General features: G+C 38.8%; 1 protein-coding gene across 1 annotated transcript; it reads right to left on the bottom strand.

Annotated features, from left to right (window-relative positions):
• Window positions 1-6846: 6846 nt before the first annotated feature.
• Window positions 6847-15441, bottom strand: dnajb1a (DnaJ heat shock protein family (Hsp40) member B1a). The gene is made up of 3 exons (XM_079610066.1): window positions 14788-15441; window positions 8352-8917; window positions 6847-7423 (listed from the first exon to the last, which is right to left on the bottom strand). The coding sequence occupies exons 1-3, from the start codon at window positions 14996-14998 to the stop codon at window positions 7193-7195; spliced, it is 1008 nt and encodes a 335-aa protein (XP_079466192.1). The 5' UTR covers window positions 14999-15441; the 3' UTR covers window positions 6847-7192.
• Window positions 15442-18789: the final 3348 nt, after the last annotated feature.

Raw genomic sequence — 18789 nt, 5'->3', positions numbered from 1 at the left:
GACCAACAGATTGAGAAGTGGATAAAACTGAAGATCAAGGTGTTATTGTACAAGTACAAATACGATTCCTGTTGTAATACTATAAATTTTTATTTTTAATGTCACCATGAAATCAAAGTGGACCATCCTTATTTTAATGCCATATTGTAGTATTTGTTATAGGCCTAAATAATTTATCCATGCACAACATTTTTTTTTTTCCAAGGCATTCTGTTTCAAGTATAGGGTGAATCTATTCTACCTACACTATTAACGTTTTAAATAATTGCACAAGGTCTCTTATATCTCCAACTATGGATTTTGAAAAAAAAAAAAAAAAGAAAAAAAAAAATATATATATATATATACACACAGAGATTTAAAAAAAATGATAAGTCTTATTAGTCTTTTTCTACAGCTGTTTTCAGGTAAAGTGGGACACACATTTTCATCTAGTTTGTGCTTTTTCAACAAAAATGAAAAACAAATTGAAGACCTAAGACTTAGTTGTCACAGGTATTCAGTTGTTTTTATCTTAGTTTCATTTTCTTATACTTAGTTTGTATATCTTTAGTTTCCTGGTTTCCTTTGCTTGATTTTCCTTTAGTTACCATGGCTACTGATATGATTAGTTATTTTTAGTTCAGCGGTGTATCATCAGTTAACCTGGTTTGTACTACTTGATTATTACATTTAGATTGTTTTCTAATAATCTGTCATTTCTGATCCTAGTCAGTATTCTCCCGATGCAAGTCAGTGATAGTCAGAAATCAAAAGGTCCCACATGATGTGCCACATGCTCCTTTCAATGGCCCTTTAGTTTGACATATCCTGAACGCAGATTTCCGGAAACACTTTTAAAGGCATGGGAGTCTTCTCAGAATTTCCCAAAGACTATGTTTTGCCAGTTTTCCTTAACCCTTATGCGCTATACGTTTTTAATGTACACTCAGGATGTTAGGCAATAAAATGTGATTTTGTAACATAATGTGTTTGTTTTTTTTAACAAATGTAATATCACTCACATTATTCATGTTTTTACTCTACACTTGGGCAGTGTTGGGGGTATTTAAGGTATTTTTTAAATGTATATAAATAAATTAAAACATATTTTTTAAAGAAAGTTTTTATAAAATCACTTTAAAAAGATCCAGATTTCTCATTTTCATAACAAGCACAATGTGCCATGGTTTAATGCTGCCATCAACTGGAGAACAAACTAAAATTAAAATAACATGAAATGTGTGTTTACTCCATCATGAATGTTGTGATTCCCACATTCATTGAGGGCCACTTCATTTTTTTTGTTTTCTGCTGATTGTAACTGATGTTTTTGACAAATTATGTAACAAGGGTGAGGCTGTTTGTGCTATAGGGTTGCCACTTCACTTCTGTGTATTTGTGTCCTGTGTTGTGGCTAATTTAGTTTTTTTTATTTGACAAATGTAAACAATATAAAAAAAAATTCATTTGCACATTCGTTCTATTTAAAAAATATATATTTCTTAAATTATTTATGTAAATGAAAAAAAAAATAACACCTTAAATACCGCCAACACTGGAAAAAAATGTAGAGTAAAAACATAAATAAAGTGGGTGATATTACATTTGTTTAAAAAAATGACTGTACATTATTATGTTACAAAATCCCATTTAGAGGGCCTTAATTTTTCATGCTAACATACAATCAGATATCATTTTCTTTTTTTCTTTTTTGTAGAGCTAGCAAGCGTCACCAGGACATAAAGTCGCATGCCATTTAGATGAAGGGAATTTTTTTTTTTTTTTTTTGTACAAGTACAAATAAGATTCCTGTTGTAATAGTATACATTTTTATTTTTAATGTCACCATGAAATCAAACTGGACCATCCTTATTTTAATCCAATATTGTAGTATTTATTATAGGCCTAAATAATTTATCCGTGCACATCATTACTGATCTGGGCCTTGCACGCTACAAAAACGATGGCCCAGACGATCGGCAAAACAAGGCCAGTTTGATGGTGCTGGAGCGCCACCTTTGTCTCAACCTGACGGAGATAAAGGACACACATGCCCATATGCTGGGCAGGGAGAAACTAGGGGCGGACAAGCTGTCCAAGGGGAATATTGCCTCGGGGGAGTGGACACTCCATCCCCAGACGTTCAAACGATCTGGAGTGTCTTCGGGAGGGTACAGGCTGACCTCTTCGCCTCAGAAGACAACTCTCACTGCCCACTTTATTTTTCAAAGGATAGGGATGCGCTGGCCCACCGATGGCTCAACCGCTCCCTTTACGCCTTACCCCGAGTCGCGGTCATCAGACGGATCAGGGAGGACAGACGCGCAGTCCTTATGGTGGCCCCCCTCTAGCAGAACCAACCATGGTTCCCGAAGTTGACACAGCTGCTCCGTGGCCAATCCCCTTGAGGAAGGACCTCCTTTCCCAAGCAAAGGGAACAATCTGGCACCCCCGTCCGGAAATATGGGCACTGCATCGTTGGCCCCTCGACGGGAGCCTGTGGACGTCCCAGCGAGAGTCCTGAACACTATTTCTGAGGCTAGAGCTCCGTCAACTAGACACCTCTACGCCCTTACATGGTCTGTCTTCTCCGACTGGTGTGCAGCTCGAGGTGACGTCCTGTGACATCCCACAGGTTCAGTCTTATCTTCAAGAGCTGTTGGATAAGGGCTGTACCCCTTCCATGCTCAAGGTCTATGTGGCCGACCAGTCAGTAGGCAAGAACAACCTGGTTGTTCGTTTTCTGAGGGGATCCGCATTGCCCTCTCAAGGTTCCCGCATTTGACTTGTCGATTGTCCTCAGAGCCCTCCCTTCAAGCCACTCCAGCTGGCCGACTTACGACCCCTTTTGCTAAAGACCTCCCTCCTTCCAGCCCTAGCATCGGTAGAGCAAGTGGGTGACTTGCAGGGTCTCTCTGTGAGCCCCTCCGGCCTCGAGTTCGGGCCTAATGACTGTAAGGTCGTCCTCAAACTAAGGCATTGCTGTGTGCCCAAAGTGCTCAATTCCGCTCAGAGCACAAGTTGTTTCTCTATCTGCTTTTCCCCTAGCCGCGGATAAGCAGGGGTCTCATTTACTCTGCCCTGTTTGGGCTTTAAGAGTATATATTAAGCGGTTGCCCTGTTTAGGCAGTCTGAGCAGCTTTCCATGTGCTTCAGCGGCCGCACCAAAGGTCATCCGGTCACGAAGCAGATGCTATCCCACTGGATAGTAGATCAAATTGCTTTGGCTTACACTTAAATGGGCCTACAATGCCCCACCATCGGAGTTAAGGCACACTCCACTAGAGGCATGGCCTCTTGCGGATCGGCTGGTCCTCACAGTCCACCTTCGCCAGATTCTTAGAGAACTTAGAGGTTCCCCCACTATAAGCACAGGTCCTGTCTGTGTAAGCGGAGCTTTGACCTCTATATGTATTGTCCGACGTAGGTCAGAGTCCTGTCTCTGGCTACTATACAGCCCTGGTTAGCCTTAGCACCCCTGGGCCCTTATACAGACGCCCTAGGTCTGGGCCCTGGAACGGCTGTTGTTCCGCAGTTCTAAGCACAACATGATTGGACTGGGTTCCCATTGCACCTAGCGACGCAGTATGAGTGAACCGTATCGATAGGAAACGTACTCGGGTTACTAACGTAACCTCGGTTCCCTGAGATAATCAGCTATCATGCTGCACGACTTAGCGTATCGTAGCTTCAGTCGAATTAACCTGATTCCTATGGCCAGAATGCCCGCTTATATAGAGGGCTGGCCTCACCCATTTCGGTGGGTTTTCACGCCATAGGTTCTCTAAACGGAGCGGCCACTGGCTCGTGCAGTTGCACTGCTTGATTTTATTAAAACTTCAGTAAATCTGAGAAAAATGAGGAGTTTTGCCCATTGCGTCTAGTACTCGTTCCCGTAATCTCAGTAACAGATTACATTATGTTAGTAACAGAGTACGATATCTTGAAGAGACACCGCCTAAAAGTTTTCCAACTTTCTAATAGTACAAATTACTGCTGTGAAATTGAGACCATTTCAACAATCGCACCGAGACATTTTAAATGATACTAAACATGAAAGGTATTATTACGTACGCTGTGCTACGCAAGTTATTTTTTGGGGGGGCATATGTTGTTGCATATGCGTGTGTGTGTCTGTGTGTACCCTGTCTGTTTCAGGTGTGAAATTCGATTGGAGGATCCACCTCTGTCAGTCTGTTGATGTAAGACGCTGACGTCTGGGATGAGCAGTATAGGAATTGCTTTAATTTCAATGGCAGTCAGAGAGAGACAGGCTCTGGGTTGGGTGAGGGCACGCTCTGTGAGGACGGAAGCCAAACACATCGAAAGTGAGACGAAACGGCGCTGTGTTACAGAGCTTGCATGTCATCTGCATTGTATTAATATTGTATTGATATTAGTATTGATATTGTATCCCATTTTAAAATCAGAATTCCATTATTAAAATAGTAATACAATAATAATATATAGATATATTTATAAAAATAGAAGGCATTTGTAACATTGCTTTACTGTCACTCACTTTTGATCAATTTAATGCATCCTGATAACAACCAGAGTTTGCAACATGATGACAACCAGTCAGCTGACTTTAAAGGGCACGAGCATTTAAAGTGAAAATAAACAAAACTGCAGCGCGCCTTTATTTAAAAACAAAAAAAGGACGTGGTTTCGTGCGTTAGTGTGGATGATAATAGTCATCGTTCTTGGTGTAAACGTGTCCTTTAAATGATTTAGAGCAGAGGAAAACTAGGAAAAAATTCCAATACTTAAATGTTCCAATACTTTTAGCATTTTTACTCGTAACAATACTTATAATGACCATGGAACATATACAGTCCAGTAACAGACTTATTACAAGACAGCCTTTAATTGCATGAAATAAAAACAATGACGCATATAATAAAGGGTTGTCAGGCATGCCACTAAAAAACAGCAATATAAAGTAGTAGGTTTTTTAAAACAGAAAAACACATATTCCTTAACTTTATTCATTGTGAATGTTAAATAGCATGCTGATGATGCAGGAATAGTGTGTGAGGTACTTTAAACTGTGTGCATATGTGCCCTCGTCTCGGCACAATACTGTTATTTCTTTAAAAAATGTACTTGTGGAAATGGCAGTTCTAAGATGCAATATCCAATTTGATCTATAAAACCACCATCTCGTCACTGTACATCATCTCAATAAGTGTATTAAGATAACAGCATAAATATATGGCTCTAAAATATGCGGATGCTGTGTTTCCAGGGCCATGAACGAATATGATTTTAAAGCTACATTTATTGCGAGCAACAGGTGGTTTAAATTGTAATTAATGTTTTAAGGTGTTGTAACTGCAAATTCACACAAATGAATACCGGTTAGCAAATACAAATGTAGAAAGTAATTTTTGCACCACTAGCCACAAAAATGACACTATTCACCCAATACTCAATGAAAATATTACCCATTAGTACATACTTAACGCTACATTCAGGCGGTTTAAGCCTGAAACAAAAATACAGCAACAAAAAAATTAAATAAAAAAAATAACTAGAGAAGGGATGCTTTCAATAGAACAAAAAAGTGCTCAAGATCACAGTGGTGGCATGAAGATCACAGTAACCCATCATGGGTCACTCCCAGCAGGATAGGGTGAGTGTTATCTGCAGTGTAGAGGTGCGGTCAAAGCCACACAAAAACAATCGAGGCATTCCAATAGGAATCCACACAATTGCGATTTCCCCACGGGTTCAACTTGGTCATGCAAATTCGCTGCCTTGATCAAGTGTGCCGCAAACATCCTGAAGCCAAAACATTTATATCACCCCCTGGTGGCTGGCTGCAGTATAGGTCATAAACCCCGCCCTCTCCATGTAATCGAATGGGACATGAGCCAAACTAAAAAAAAATCTAATTATCCTTAAAAAAAACTAAAAGTCCCCAAAGATGATTTCTGTATTTTTAGGAAGTTCTTAGTTCATGCTGATGTATGTTCAAGTGTTTAAGATGTAATGTCATTGACATTGATTGACAGCTGTGCTTGCGATTGAGCATGAGTGTGGGTGGGACCTGGACACCTCACTATCACTACTATGCAGACACTGGCTCCAAATGATGCCATCAGTGCAAGATGTCAACGGTCATTTCTGGGACATTTTGACAAGGTGTCCTTCTTTTTTTTTACTGTCTTTGGCATTGGCCAACAGAAAGCTGCTTCATACGTCCCTAATGACAATGCAGCTTTCTGCCCACAAAATTACCGGTACACCTAAATTTGGTAAATGTGACTACACTTTAAAGTTACGGTCACATTAGTGAAATTTCATTGACCAAACATGAACATGAGCGAAATCTGCTTGGGGAACTTTTCTGCCCTATTGCGAAACTGCCAATCGCACGGATTCTTATTGGAACGACTGGATTTTCAACCTTGAAAATCCTGCCAAGCGCTGGTAAACGTGAGTGCACCTGAACATGCTCTGGAAGCACAGTGTAAATGCTCGAGAGCCATTGTAAATTTATTGGGCCCACTCAATTCATAACTCCCAGCAGCCCCGTCATTGCCATTTCTCTCTCTCTCTCTCCCTCTCCCTCTCTCTCACACACACACACACACACACACACACACACACACACACACACACACACACACACACACACACACACACACACACACACACACACACACACACACACACACACACACACACACACACACACACACACACACACACACACACACACACACACACACACACACACACACACACACACACACACACACACACACACACTTACTATTTGAGGTCCTTAAAAATATATAAAACCCTAATGTTCAGAGGTGATGTTTGTTTTTTAAATGTTTACTGCTCAGAGTCTAAAATTGGAATACATTTTTAATAAAAGAAAATATCAACAAATTCAAGGGGAAAGATAGCCTGAAGAAGTAAACAGGAGGATGATGGAGCATTTACTCTTAGGGTACTGCAAATTGTGCGAAAGTCACTAAATTACTTCAGAAACATTTCACTGTGTTTTGTAAAAAGTGCATTGGCGATACAAGGAGATATAAATAATACACTGGAGCTCTATTGTGTTTCTCTGAACTTGACTTGTTTGTACATTTATCACTGATGCTTTCAGGTGCAATAATCTATATGAAATCAAAAGGGCCCGATCACAGGATCTGATCCGGGAGTCTCTCTCCTCCAGAGGTCGCGATGATCAAGGTGGTAGGATCTGAACCAGAGATTCACGAGCATTCTGCGCCAACTTGTCCGGAAATTTCACTAAGAACTCGAGCACCATGTCTCCTTTCTTTTCAGGACATTTGGACAGAGGCAGTCCTTCTCCCACTATCCTCTTCTTCATACCAGGCTTGATGACGTCACGTGACGTCACTGTGACAGTTCTGCCGTCCAAGGTGGGAGCGCTGATGGTGCAGCCGCATAGAGCCTGGAGAGCGTCAAAGACAGAGGGAGAAGAGAAAAGAGAAACAAAATTAACTTTTGCCTCCTTTGTTAAATCTACTTTTCACATTTATTTACAACACAACAACCTGACACAGTAAATAATGCGTAGACATGAACATTAACCTAGATTAATAAATGCTGTCATAGCTCATTCTTTGTTCATGATGGCTAATGTATACAGGTGAAAGTCGAAAATCGTGCATATTTCAAGCCTTTATTTGTTATAATTTTGATGAATATGGCTTACAGCTTATGAAAACCCCAAATTCAAAATGATTATAATATTGTGAAAAGGTTTTCATAAGCTGTAAGCCATAATCATCAAAATTATAACAAATAAAGGCTTGACATATCTCACTTTGCATGTAATGAGTCGATATAATATATTAGTTTCACCTTTTAAGTTGAATTACTGAAATAAATGAACTTTTGCACCATATTCAAACTTTTCGAGTTTCACCTGTAAACTAATGTTAATAAATTGAACCTTATTTATCCCAGGACTTCACAATTAATCAAAATAAAACCAAAATCACAATATGGCTTAGTCTGGTCGCAAAAGCTGCAATTTAATTCCACAAATATATGCTGTTCATGTGTCAGAGTGAAGCGCGGCACTGATCTGGTATTTTCAGTGGCTCAGAGTGGCTCGATTCACAGTAAATGCTGCTGCACGCAAACAAACAAAGAGAAGTTTTCAAAATGTAACCAAAAATTTGGTTACATGGAAAAATATCACAAATATCACAACTAGACCCAGGAATCCTAGTAAATAATTGTGCTTTTAAAAGATTGGCTAATAAATCTCTCTACTGTACTCGAACACTTTTAATAAGCTTAACAGAAGTTCACTGGTGTACATTACTGGACGTTAAGTAACTTTATCTCAGCAGCAGACACTAGACACTCACCTCTCGGAGGGATATCTTTGCAGGGTAGACGATGTCAGAGCCATCCCTCCGAAAAACAGGGTGAATCTTGTCCTTAACCACGAACACTATGTCGGCGGGAATGTTGGACGGCGTCTCGTCTCCCTCTTTGGGAAAGGTAATCTTGGTCCCCTCCTTCCAGCCCCGTTTGATGTCCACGGTGAGGATCTTGTCTTCGGTGCGCATGGTGCGGCCGTCCGGGTTCAGCCTCTTGCGGGAGATCTTCATCTTCTTGGTGCAGCCAGAGAACACCTCTTCCAGGCTCACTTTGAGCTCGTGCACTACTGGCGGATCCTTCTTCTTTTCTCGGGCCCTGTGCGGACCGCCTGCCCGAGACTTGAAGGATCTGGGAAATCCGCCCATTCCTCCCATTCCGAAGGCTGCAAAGGGGTCGTCAATGTCCATGCCATCATCTACACCGCCAGCGGATGCAAAAAACTGATCAAACGGGCTACGGCCGCCGAAGAACTCTGCAAACATGGCGTGAGGGTCGCCATGAAAAGTATAGCTGGGGCCGTTGGGGCCGCCTCCGGCATGTCCTTTGAGCCCTGTGGAAAAAACAAATGATGTTTGTGGAAAACAGCAAGTCAATATTGAGGGAAATATAAATAAACAGCATACTGTGTATAGAAAGAGCAGAACCAGCTCACAGGAATGATCCAGTCACACTGTACAGTTTGAATTCTTAATCTGGAGATCAGAGCCGGTTTCATAAAGTCCCTCGCCGATTCCACACTACATGCTCCTGTGTTTGCAACATTCAGAGAAAACTCAAACGATCAGGCTTCACTCAGAGAAGATAAAGCTTAAGTGTGTGCACTACTTTCTGAGGGTGCTCACTGAGTCCATGCATGCCACATTTAAAGGACAATTCCGGCGAAAAATGAACCTAGGGGTAATTAACACATGGTTACCGAGTCGATCGTTCTCTGGGATGCGTTTTCATGATAATCGAATGTAGTTTACAGTTTAATAAGAAGATACTTTATAAAGACACAGACAGTACACGTCGCGTATACAGGCAGGAGCCATCTTTGGAAAACAGACTCGACCAGTCGAGCCATGAACGCCGTGCTAAGTGAGCTGGTCGATAGGTTTAAGTCACAGTTCAGCTCACTTAGCACGGCATTCGTGGCTCGACTGGTCGAGTCTGTTTTCCAAAGATGGCTCCTGCCTGTATACGCGTAATGTACTGTCTTTATAAAGTATCTTCTTATTAAACTGTCTGTACAAAGTTCTCAATGCTTCGGTTTGCATGTAGGGACCCTCATTATGCTACAGTGTTAGTGTGAGGCTATTTTGAGCCTTGTTAGTGGTATTAACTAGCGGTTTCTTTTTACTTATATTCGATGCCCCATATACTAGCGTTATAAGCTAATCAGTTTTTAGAGGTAAAACTCTTTACATTCGATTATCATGAAAACGCATCCCATAGAACGATCGACTCGGTAACCATGTGTTAATTACCCCTAGGTTCATTTTTCGCCGGAATTGTCCTGTAAGGCCCCGATATACTTTGAGTGAAATCAAAGAACCAATGTGTGTGACGTCAGTTCAAACTAAATTTAGCCAAAACGAGGGCTGCGCGATATATCGAAATTATCAAAATGATTTCATTTTTCATACAAAAATTATAAAAAAAAATTATTTGAGGGGGAGCTGTGTGTGTGGGAGCATATATCATTTTAATTACATTTATCTCACCTAAATGTTTGCTCACTCGCTGTGTTTGAGATTTTACAATGGGGTAATTTTGTTGCTCAAGAGTTTACACAACATAAGGAAGCTTGATTTCAGTCTTTGAATAGAATTTTTTTTAAAGTAGCACAAATAAGTAAAGTAGAATAAAGATACAAAAAAAAACATAAAGATAAAAGTTTTTGGGTAGGTGTAACAGTATTGTTCAGGTACAGAAATACAACAGAAAGTGAATATAAAGTAATTAAATATAAAATAACACTGAAAAGTCTTTTAGTCCTGTATAAATTAAATACATAGGCTATTAATCCTGATTCCTTACAATGAAAGCATTGTTGTTGTTTTTTCAACATTAATGACAGAAACATATTAGGCTGCTGTCACTTTAAGAGCAAGTGCCACGGAGCCATTATGCGTTTTCTATCTCAGCCGACTGTGTTTACGAGGATACTCGCCAATAAACCGCAAAAAGTAACTCAAAATAATGTTTGTGAAATTAGCAGTGTTGGGAACGTTACTTTAAAAAAGTAATTAGTTATAGTAACTCACTACTTGTTCCAAAAAGTAACTGAGTTAGTAACTGAATTACTCTTTAATAAAAGTAACTCGTTACCAGGGAAAGTAACTATTTGCGTTACTGTTAATTTTTTTTTTGCTATAATCCAAAGAATTTGGATTTTTGTGAGCAGTTTTCACAAGTCAGTTGAAATGAGTAGAACAGATGGGTGTTTGTACATAACTTTCGATATTCATTGCACGTCGACAGACAGCAAGAGGTTTATCCTGCACTTCACGTTACACCATATAAAGTGCATAACAGCCTGAAGCAAGAAAACAGCCTAGCGAACTAGCGTCTGTGGTGGAGGTATCTGTGTTTCTTGCCACTAGCTTTGTAGATGCGTGTGTCAATGTGAGATGCTTCATTAAATTAGAGTTGCTTACAACGGATGTCGACAAAGTCTTCGATCCTGGACATAATGTACACATTACATGCACGTTCGTGCCTTTGACCACAATGAATTTGAAGTAGTGCTTATATCTCCACCAACTTGTCATCGGATTGCTCCTGACTCGCCATCTCTGCTGCTCCGTCAAATCTGTTTAGCTGTTGTGTGTGTGTGTGGCGCCTGGCCCGTGTGCTGGCATGTGTGTAAAAACACTGGCTCTGATTGGCTACCATGAAACATGACTCTGCCTTAGCCAATCATAATCGCTTGCATTGTTATTAACCCACCTCCTCACTAGCTGTGAGCCAGGGGGTGCGTTCGGAATCGGATTACTCAGTTTATTCAATCAATGCATATAACGCACCGTATTTAACATCTAGTAACGTTAACGGCGTTGTAACGACGGGAAAAGTAATTAGTTAGATTACCCAGTTACTGAAAAAATTACGCCGTTATTCCAAACACTGGAAATTACTGATTTAATCTTATAATCTGCATGAGTTATTTTTACTCACAACATAGGCTACATGCTAAAGGAATAAGGAAATAAATGTTTGCGGAAATTTCCCGCATTAGAAGCGCGTGAGCTGCGAGAATGCTTCAAATTACGCGTAAATCCTCGCAAACCTGTGCCGAAATTCCCGAATTCAGTTCTCTTCCACAGCTTATATGGTCAAATACACACAAATTATGTCAAAATGCCCATCTTGGGGAGTATTCTCATAAAACACAGTTGGTTATGTTTTAAGAGGAGTAAACAGTTGAGAAAGAAGGTGCGTGGGTAACAATATATTGGATCTGTGCAGCTCTTAAAGTGACAGCAGCCTAATAAATCTGCTTCCGTCTGTGTGATTAATGTTAATCAAACAACAAAAGACAAATAGAAAACCACTCACTGCTCTTTGCTGGATAACTTTTGTAGCTTTAATAAGAATCAGTAGGCTATATATTTTAAACTCATTATTGATTACTCGATTTCTGTTGATAAATAAACCTAACGTAGGCCTACATGAAACCCTAAACCTTGCCGCTTTACACTGACATTAAAATGACACTTACTTTTTATGTAATGCTACAGTAAAACACGAAGTTTTTACACACTTAAAGCATTATCATGCATTAAGCATTATCGAATATCAATTTTTTTTATTGCATACCACATTGTTCTTCAATATCGTGCAGCCCTAGTTCGTTTGGAGCTCATTTCGAAGGTTTGAAACAGCTCACCGGCGCAAACTTTCAGGAAAACTTTCAAATACCTTGGAACTGCCATTGGTCTGTGGTGATTAGGTGCTAGGTAGGTTCAGCTTTGTGGCTCTGAATCTTGTCAGGCTTATTTCTAGTGTTCTGGTGTTCACCTGGTCAAACACCAGTGAAAGCTGACAGGTTGTTTGATGGTGAAAAGCTGCTTTACAGAAAGCTAGGCTATCTGTATTAAAGCACTTTATAAATGAGACTCGATTGCAGAGCTGGTGGAAACACATCCTTTATGATGCTTTTACTAACTGCGCACATATAAGTCTAAATATTCATTTAAACCCCAGTCCTAGAAACGAGGGCGGCGCATGAATGTATGCAAAGTCAGACAGTAAACTGTGTCTCTGTGTTTGTTTACAAACTTCTTTTTATCCTCGAGCGACAAAGCACTTCGGCGTGAGTATATCGGGCCTTTAGAGCACCAAAGAAAAGCAGAAACAAATCTCAGAGCAAATTAATTAAATTAACAATTTAAATACAATTAACACCTTTAATGACAGGCCTAAACAATATAATTTGTGACTTTTTTTCTTTTAGGATTTCATTAATTTCCAAAAGAATGCAGTGACTGCTGCTGCACTACAATTTCCCTCATGAGATAATAGGATCTGTGTGTGTGTGTATCTGTCTGCACTTCATGCCAATTTAACTTTGAAAAGGAACTAAAAGTTGTACCATGCACATTTTTAAGGGATATCTATCTATCTATCTGTCAATTTTTCTGTGTATCTATCTGTCAATTTTTTCTGTCTATCTATCTATCTATCTATCAATTTTTCTGTCTATCTATCTATCTGTCAATTTTTCTGTGTATCTATCTATCCATTTTTCTGTGTATCTATCTATCATCATCTATCTATCTATCTGTCAATTTTCTGTGTATCTATCTATCTATCTATCTGTCAATTTTTCTGTGTATCTATCAATTTTTCTATCTATCTATCTATCTATCTATCTATCTATCTATCTATCTATCTATCAATTTTTCTGTCTATCTGTCTATCTATCTGACAATTTTTCTGTCTATCTATCTGTCAATTTTTCTGTGTATCTATCTATCAATTTTTCTGTCTATCTATCTATCATCATCTATCTATCTATCTGTCAATTTTTCTGTGTCTATCTGTCTATCTATCTGTCAATTTTTCTGTGTCTATCTGTCTATCTATCTGTCAATTTTTCTGTGTCTATCTGTCTATCTATCTGTCAATTTTTCGGTGTATCTATCTATCTATCTATCATCATCTATCTATCTATCTATCTGTCAATTTTTCTGTCTATCTGTCTATCTATCTGTCAATTTTTCTGTGTATCTATCTATCAATTTTTCTGTCTATCTATCTATCTGTCAATTTTTCTGTCTATCTATCTGTCAATTTTTCTGTCTATCTATCTGTCATCATCTATCTATCTATCTATCTGTCAATTTTTCTGTCTATCTATCTGTCAATTTTTCGGTGTATCTATCTATCTATCTATCTATCTATCATCATCTATCTATCTATCTGTCAATTTTTCTGTCTATCTGTCAATTTTTCTGTGTATCTATCTGTCAATTTTTCTGTCTATCTATCTGTCAATATTTCTGTGTCTATCTATCTGTCAATTTTTCTGTCTATCTATCTATCATCATCTATCTATCTATCTGTCTGTCAATTTTTCTGTCTATCTGTCTATCTATCTGTCAATTTTTCTGTGTATCTATCTATCAATTTTTCTGTCTATCTATCTATCTGTCAATTTTTCTGTCTATCTATCTGTCAATGTTTCTGTGTCTATCTATCTGTCAATTTTTCTGTCTATCTATCTATCTGTCAATTTTTCGGTGTATCTATCTATCTGTCAATTTTTCTGTGTATCTATCTATCTATCTATCTATCTATCTATCTATCATCATCTATCTATCTATCTATCTGTCAATTTTTCTGTCTATCTATCTGACAATTTTTCTGTGTCTATCTATCTGTCAATTTTTCTGTGTATCTATCTATCATCATCTATCTATCTATCTGTCAATTTTTCTGTCTATCTATCTGTCAATTTTTCTGTCTATCTATCTATCATCATCTATCTGTCTATCTATTTGTCAATTTTTCTGTGTATCTATCTATCCTCATCTATCTATCTATCTGTCAATTTTTCTGTGTCTATCTGTCTATCTATCTGTGTATCTATATAAAATGTAAATGTATATCAATTTGTCTATCTGTCCATTTTTTTGTCTATCTATCTATCTATCTATCTATCTATCTATCTATCTATCTATCTATCTATCTGTCAATTTGTCTTTCTATCTGTCCATTTATCTATCTAACGTTATGTCTATCCATCCATCCGTCTGCATATCTATCTATCTAATGACACTGTTTTTGGATAAACACCACGGTAATAATTCAGTACCAAATATATCCAAGAATCATATTATTAACGTTACTATCTAAAATGATCACAGTACTTTGTGAGGACTATCTGTCTATGTACACATCAATCTATAGTGGGACAGTGACAGCTCTTACCATCCTCTCCATATCGGTCATAGATGTCTTTCTTCTTGGAATCGCTCAGGACATCATAAGCCTCGGCGATCTCTTTGAATTTATCTTCTGCTCCGGCTGCTTTGTTTTTGTCGGGATGAAATCTTAAAGCTTGTTTTCTGTAGGCTTTCTTGATCTCTTCATCGGAGGCGCCCTTCTCTATGCCCAGGACCCTGTAATAATCTTTACCCATCACAACACTGGACTAAAACTCCTCTAACATCCAACTACCTGTTTCCATATGTAGAAATCCTCCAAATATTGAAAGATTTGATTAATTTTAAATGATCCTCCTCCTGTCCTATCGAACATGAAGCGCGCGGATGGAGTTCATCAAACTGTCTGCAAGTTATTTATCCAAATCCTCATTTATCGCACACAGCCGCTGCCTCATCCCCGAAATATGTGCCCATTTTCCCGAGACTGTCCTAACTTGAGTCGATATAAAACTTTAATATCACACAGTGTTCCCGGCTCACACACTGTAGTGAAGTTGTCAACGTCGCCGTCCGCAGAAAGTCCGAGAAAACGACTTGTTCGCTGGTGCTGCAGATGCAGATGCTGCGACTGAACGAGCGCCTCGTGTGGACAGGAGTGTTCACTGCGCACAGCAAATGATAGAAACTCAACGGACGAACTGAGGGACAGCAACAGTAAGCTAATGAATTGTACTGTACACACAATATAGTTCCTATTATTTTTAAACATCAAGTAAAAAAAAAAAGGTTGTGACAAGCAGATTTGACTTTTAATCATTTATATCAACATTTAAAATGTCCCTATTAAAAGGATCATTCTTGATATCAGGAATACATTTCTACTACAAACACAAATTATTGATATGAACAATGTGGAAATGTATTTTTTTATATATAAAATTTGAAATTTCTGTGAGTGATGATGTCATGATATGAAGATTCATGTTTTTGTAGCCTACTAGTGGAAATGTAATTTCTGTTATCAAGAATTACCATGTTACTCGTAGCCTACCATTTCTGATATCAAGAATGATCTTGGAGAACTAGTGAAAACCGAACTTTTATATATAAAAAAAGCGTATCCTGGGAATGATTAAAAGTAATTAAAAAAGCTTCCCCTACAAAAATAACTACTCCAAGTTGATTTTATTAGGTATAGGCCTACTTAAGTAAAGTTCAATTATATTTTAAGTAGCCTATAGGCCTACTTTATGTAGTTAGTATCAATGCATAGTATGAGCCTATACGTGAAGGCTATAAGTGTACTATTTCAATACTTGGGACTAAATTTGTCCACTTTTTAGTCTATATAAGTAAACTTTTAAATATACTTTAATTTTACAGTAGCCTAAACTTTGAGTGCACAACTAGTTTGCAAATAAGTTTTTCGTTTGTGCTGCAAGTACACTACAAGTTAACTTTTAAAGATATTGGTCAAATATTTATATAGCACATTTTTTAGTTTATGAAAGTACACTTTGAAGTATCTCAGTAAACTAGTTTTATACTGCAAGAAAACTTGTAAGTTTTCTTTAAGTGAACATAACATCATGGTTTACTAAATATGCATGAAGAAGCAGCTCAAATTCCCAGAGGAGATAGCACAGCACTCATAGCCTCAGACCAGATATTGTACTCTGGTCTAGAGGTACGAGCAGGTGGTGCTCATAGAGTTAACAGTACCCTGGGAAGAAAGGATGGAGGAGGCACATGAGCGTAAGCTCAAAAAATATCAAGGCCTTATCCTCGAGAGCCAGCAAAAAGGATGGAAGGCCTGGAATCTACCAGTAGAGGTCGGCTGCAGAGGTTTTGCTGGACAGTCGCTCTGGAGAACACTTTGATTGTTGGGGATTGAAGGGATGGCCAGGAAACGGCTGATAGGCAATGTCACTGAACAGGTGGAAATTGGATCTGGATACAGCGGGAGGTGCGGTGGCAGAGCAAACCTGCTGAAGGACTAAAAACGGCATAGAGTTGGGTGGTGGTCAGCAGGGGTAGATCTAGGACGCTGGATCTGCTGTCGGTGGTGTTATGGGCTTAAATCGACAAAACACCAAGGAAGGGGGGTGCCCATCTGATGACCGGCTGTAGCCACCAAACTCATAGTTTTGAGAGATGTAGCAAGCCTTGAGCTGGCCCAGGGAGAAGGATGGTGCTTGGAAGGAGGAGAGAAGGAGAGGAGAGAGCGATGCCAGTGGCTCACAGATGGGACAGAGAACCTGTAAAGGTGGGCCAGTTGCGATGATCATATAGTTTTTGCATATATATATATTATTTTTGCACTTAGAGGATACTACTATGTTCCTATTCAGTATGTAAAGCTATGTGGGAAAAAGTATTTGAAGTAATATCTACATCTAGCGGTTGAAATGGGTACTGTAGTCCAATTCAAAATATTGGAGGGTTGTTTCTCCCGCCCCTCCTCCTCAGACTCGACCCTCGCGCGGGGTTGCCAGTTTGAGAAGTAACGCAACAGGAACGAGCGCAATGGACAATGGAGAGACTTACACTCTGTAAGTTGATGAGTTGCTTTATCCGTGTTTTAATATGCCTCAACTCAGTCTGCACATAGAGCTTTTTAGATAGATGCCAAGGTTAGGTCGTGCGATCTCTGACACGGTTTGAGGGTTTCCATTGCTACAACACCCTGTGTTTTCCGCAAACTGGCAACCAAGAGTGTCGAAACACTATTGGGTAAAATTGGCAGTGGACGGAGTCACACAGACCAAAAACAAAAACAGACATCCGACACGGAAAGCACATTTCAAACTAACTAACTTTTTACAATTTCTATTTGTTTAGGCTATAATGTATACATAATATATATGGATAGCTTTTACATACAGTGTAGGCTACTGTCTGTATACATAGACTACATATACAACAGAAATAGTATAGGCGTATTGTGTTATATTATTCCAAACATAGTTGGAACTCACAATCCTTATAAAAAAGAGAAATTTAGCGAAAGTATCAAATTTTAATATGGCCTATACTAGAGAATGGCATTCCAAGGTATGTAAAAAAATATCAGGGTACTGCCATGATTTCTATACCATATGATCCACTGAAGAGCTCGCATGACAGATGCTGCGACTTAACACTGAAATGAGGTGTCATGATAACATGTTGTTCTGAAAATGTATATGTTCTTCTAAATCAGCTTTGAAATGTGGAAACAGACCAAGAGTGGTGAACAATTTTTCTCATCTCATGTTTAGACAAGTACACAGTAAAACTGCAAAGCAGAATGTTGTAGTCAAACGTAATCTGAGCTCTTGTTTGATTCCATGTGTGCGCGGTCAGCACACCATGATCATTCAAGCAGCAGTAGGCAAACAAATATAGGCTGTCTGCACACATGGCTAAACTTATCTGAGAGAGACTTCATTTCATTTCATCTGAGCATGTGTACAGTGCCTTGCAAATTGATTTCAGAGCTTTCTCAATGAATGCGTTTCCTAAAAAATGACTTTTCTTTGCATTTTAATATTTGTGATATCACATTCCACTGAATACAACAAAAAATTTTGAGTTTAAAAACATTACACATTGTTGAATTTTTCAACTAAAACCGTTTAATCCGTTTTGGCCATTCATGTACACGTTAACAGCGTTTTGGGGACCTGAAAACGCAAACTTTTTAAATCTGGTTTCAAAGTGCAAATTTTTCAAATCGATACTGTACATCGTCTCAGTGTAAACTACAAAAATGTGAATTTATGAACAGTCTGCAGGCGCGTAAGTGTTTCTTTACAAAGTGAAGTCGCCAACTACTGGCCTGGCATGAATAATACAGCGTTTTTAGTTGTTTTCGCGGATCCGTGTGAACGGGGATCGTTTCTACAGCGTTGTCGTCTGTTCGCAGAAAACACGAAGGAAGAAATTTCCCGTTTTTAGTACATCGTTGTCGTGTAAACGTACCCTTTTTCTCATTGAAATACACTCTTTCATGAGTCGAATTTATATTCTGTGATTAGAATATAAAACAAACTAAATATAATCT

The sequence above is a fragment of the Phoxinus phoxinus genome (assembly GCF_949152265.1).
Source record: "Phoxinus phoxinus genome assembly, chromosome: 1".
In the NCBI taxonomy this organism is placed as follows: Eukaryota; Metazoa; Chordata; class Actinopteri; order Cypriniformes; family Leuciscidae; genus Phoxinus; species Phoxinus phoxinus.
This window is presented reverse-complemented; position numbering and strand designations above follow the sequence as displayed.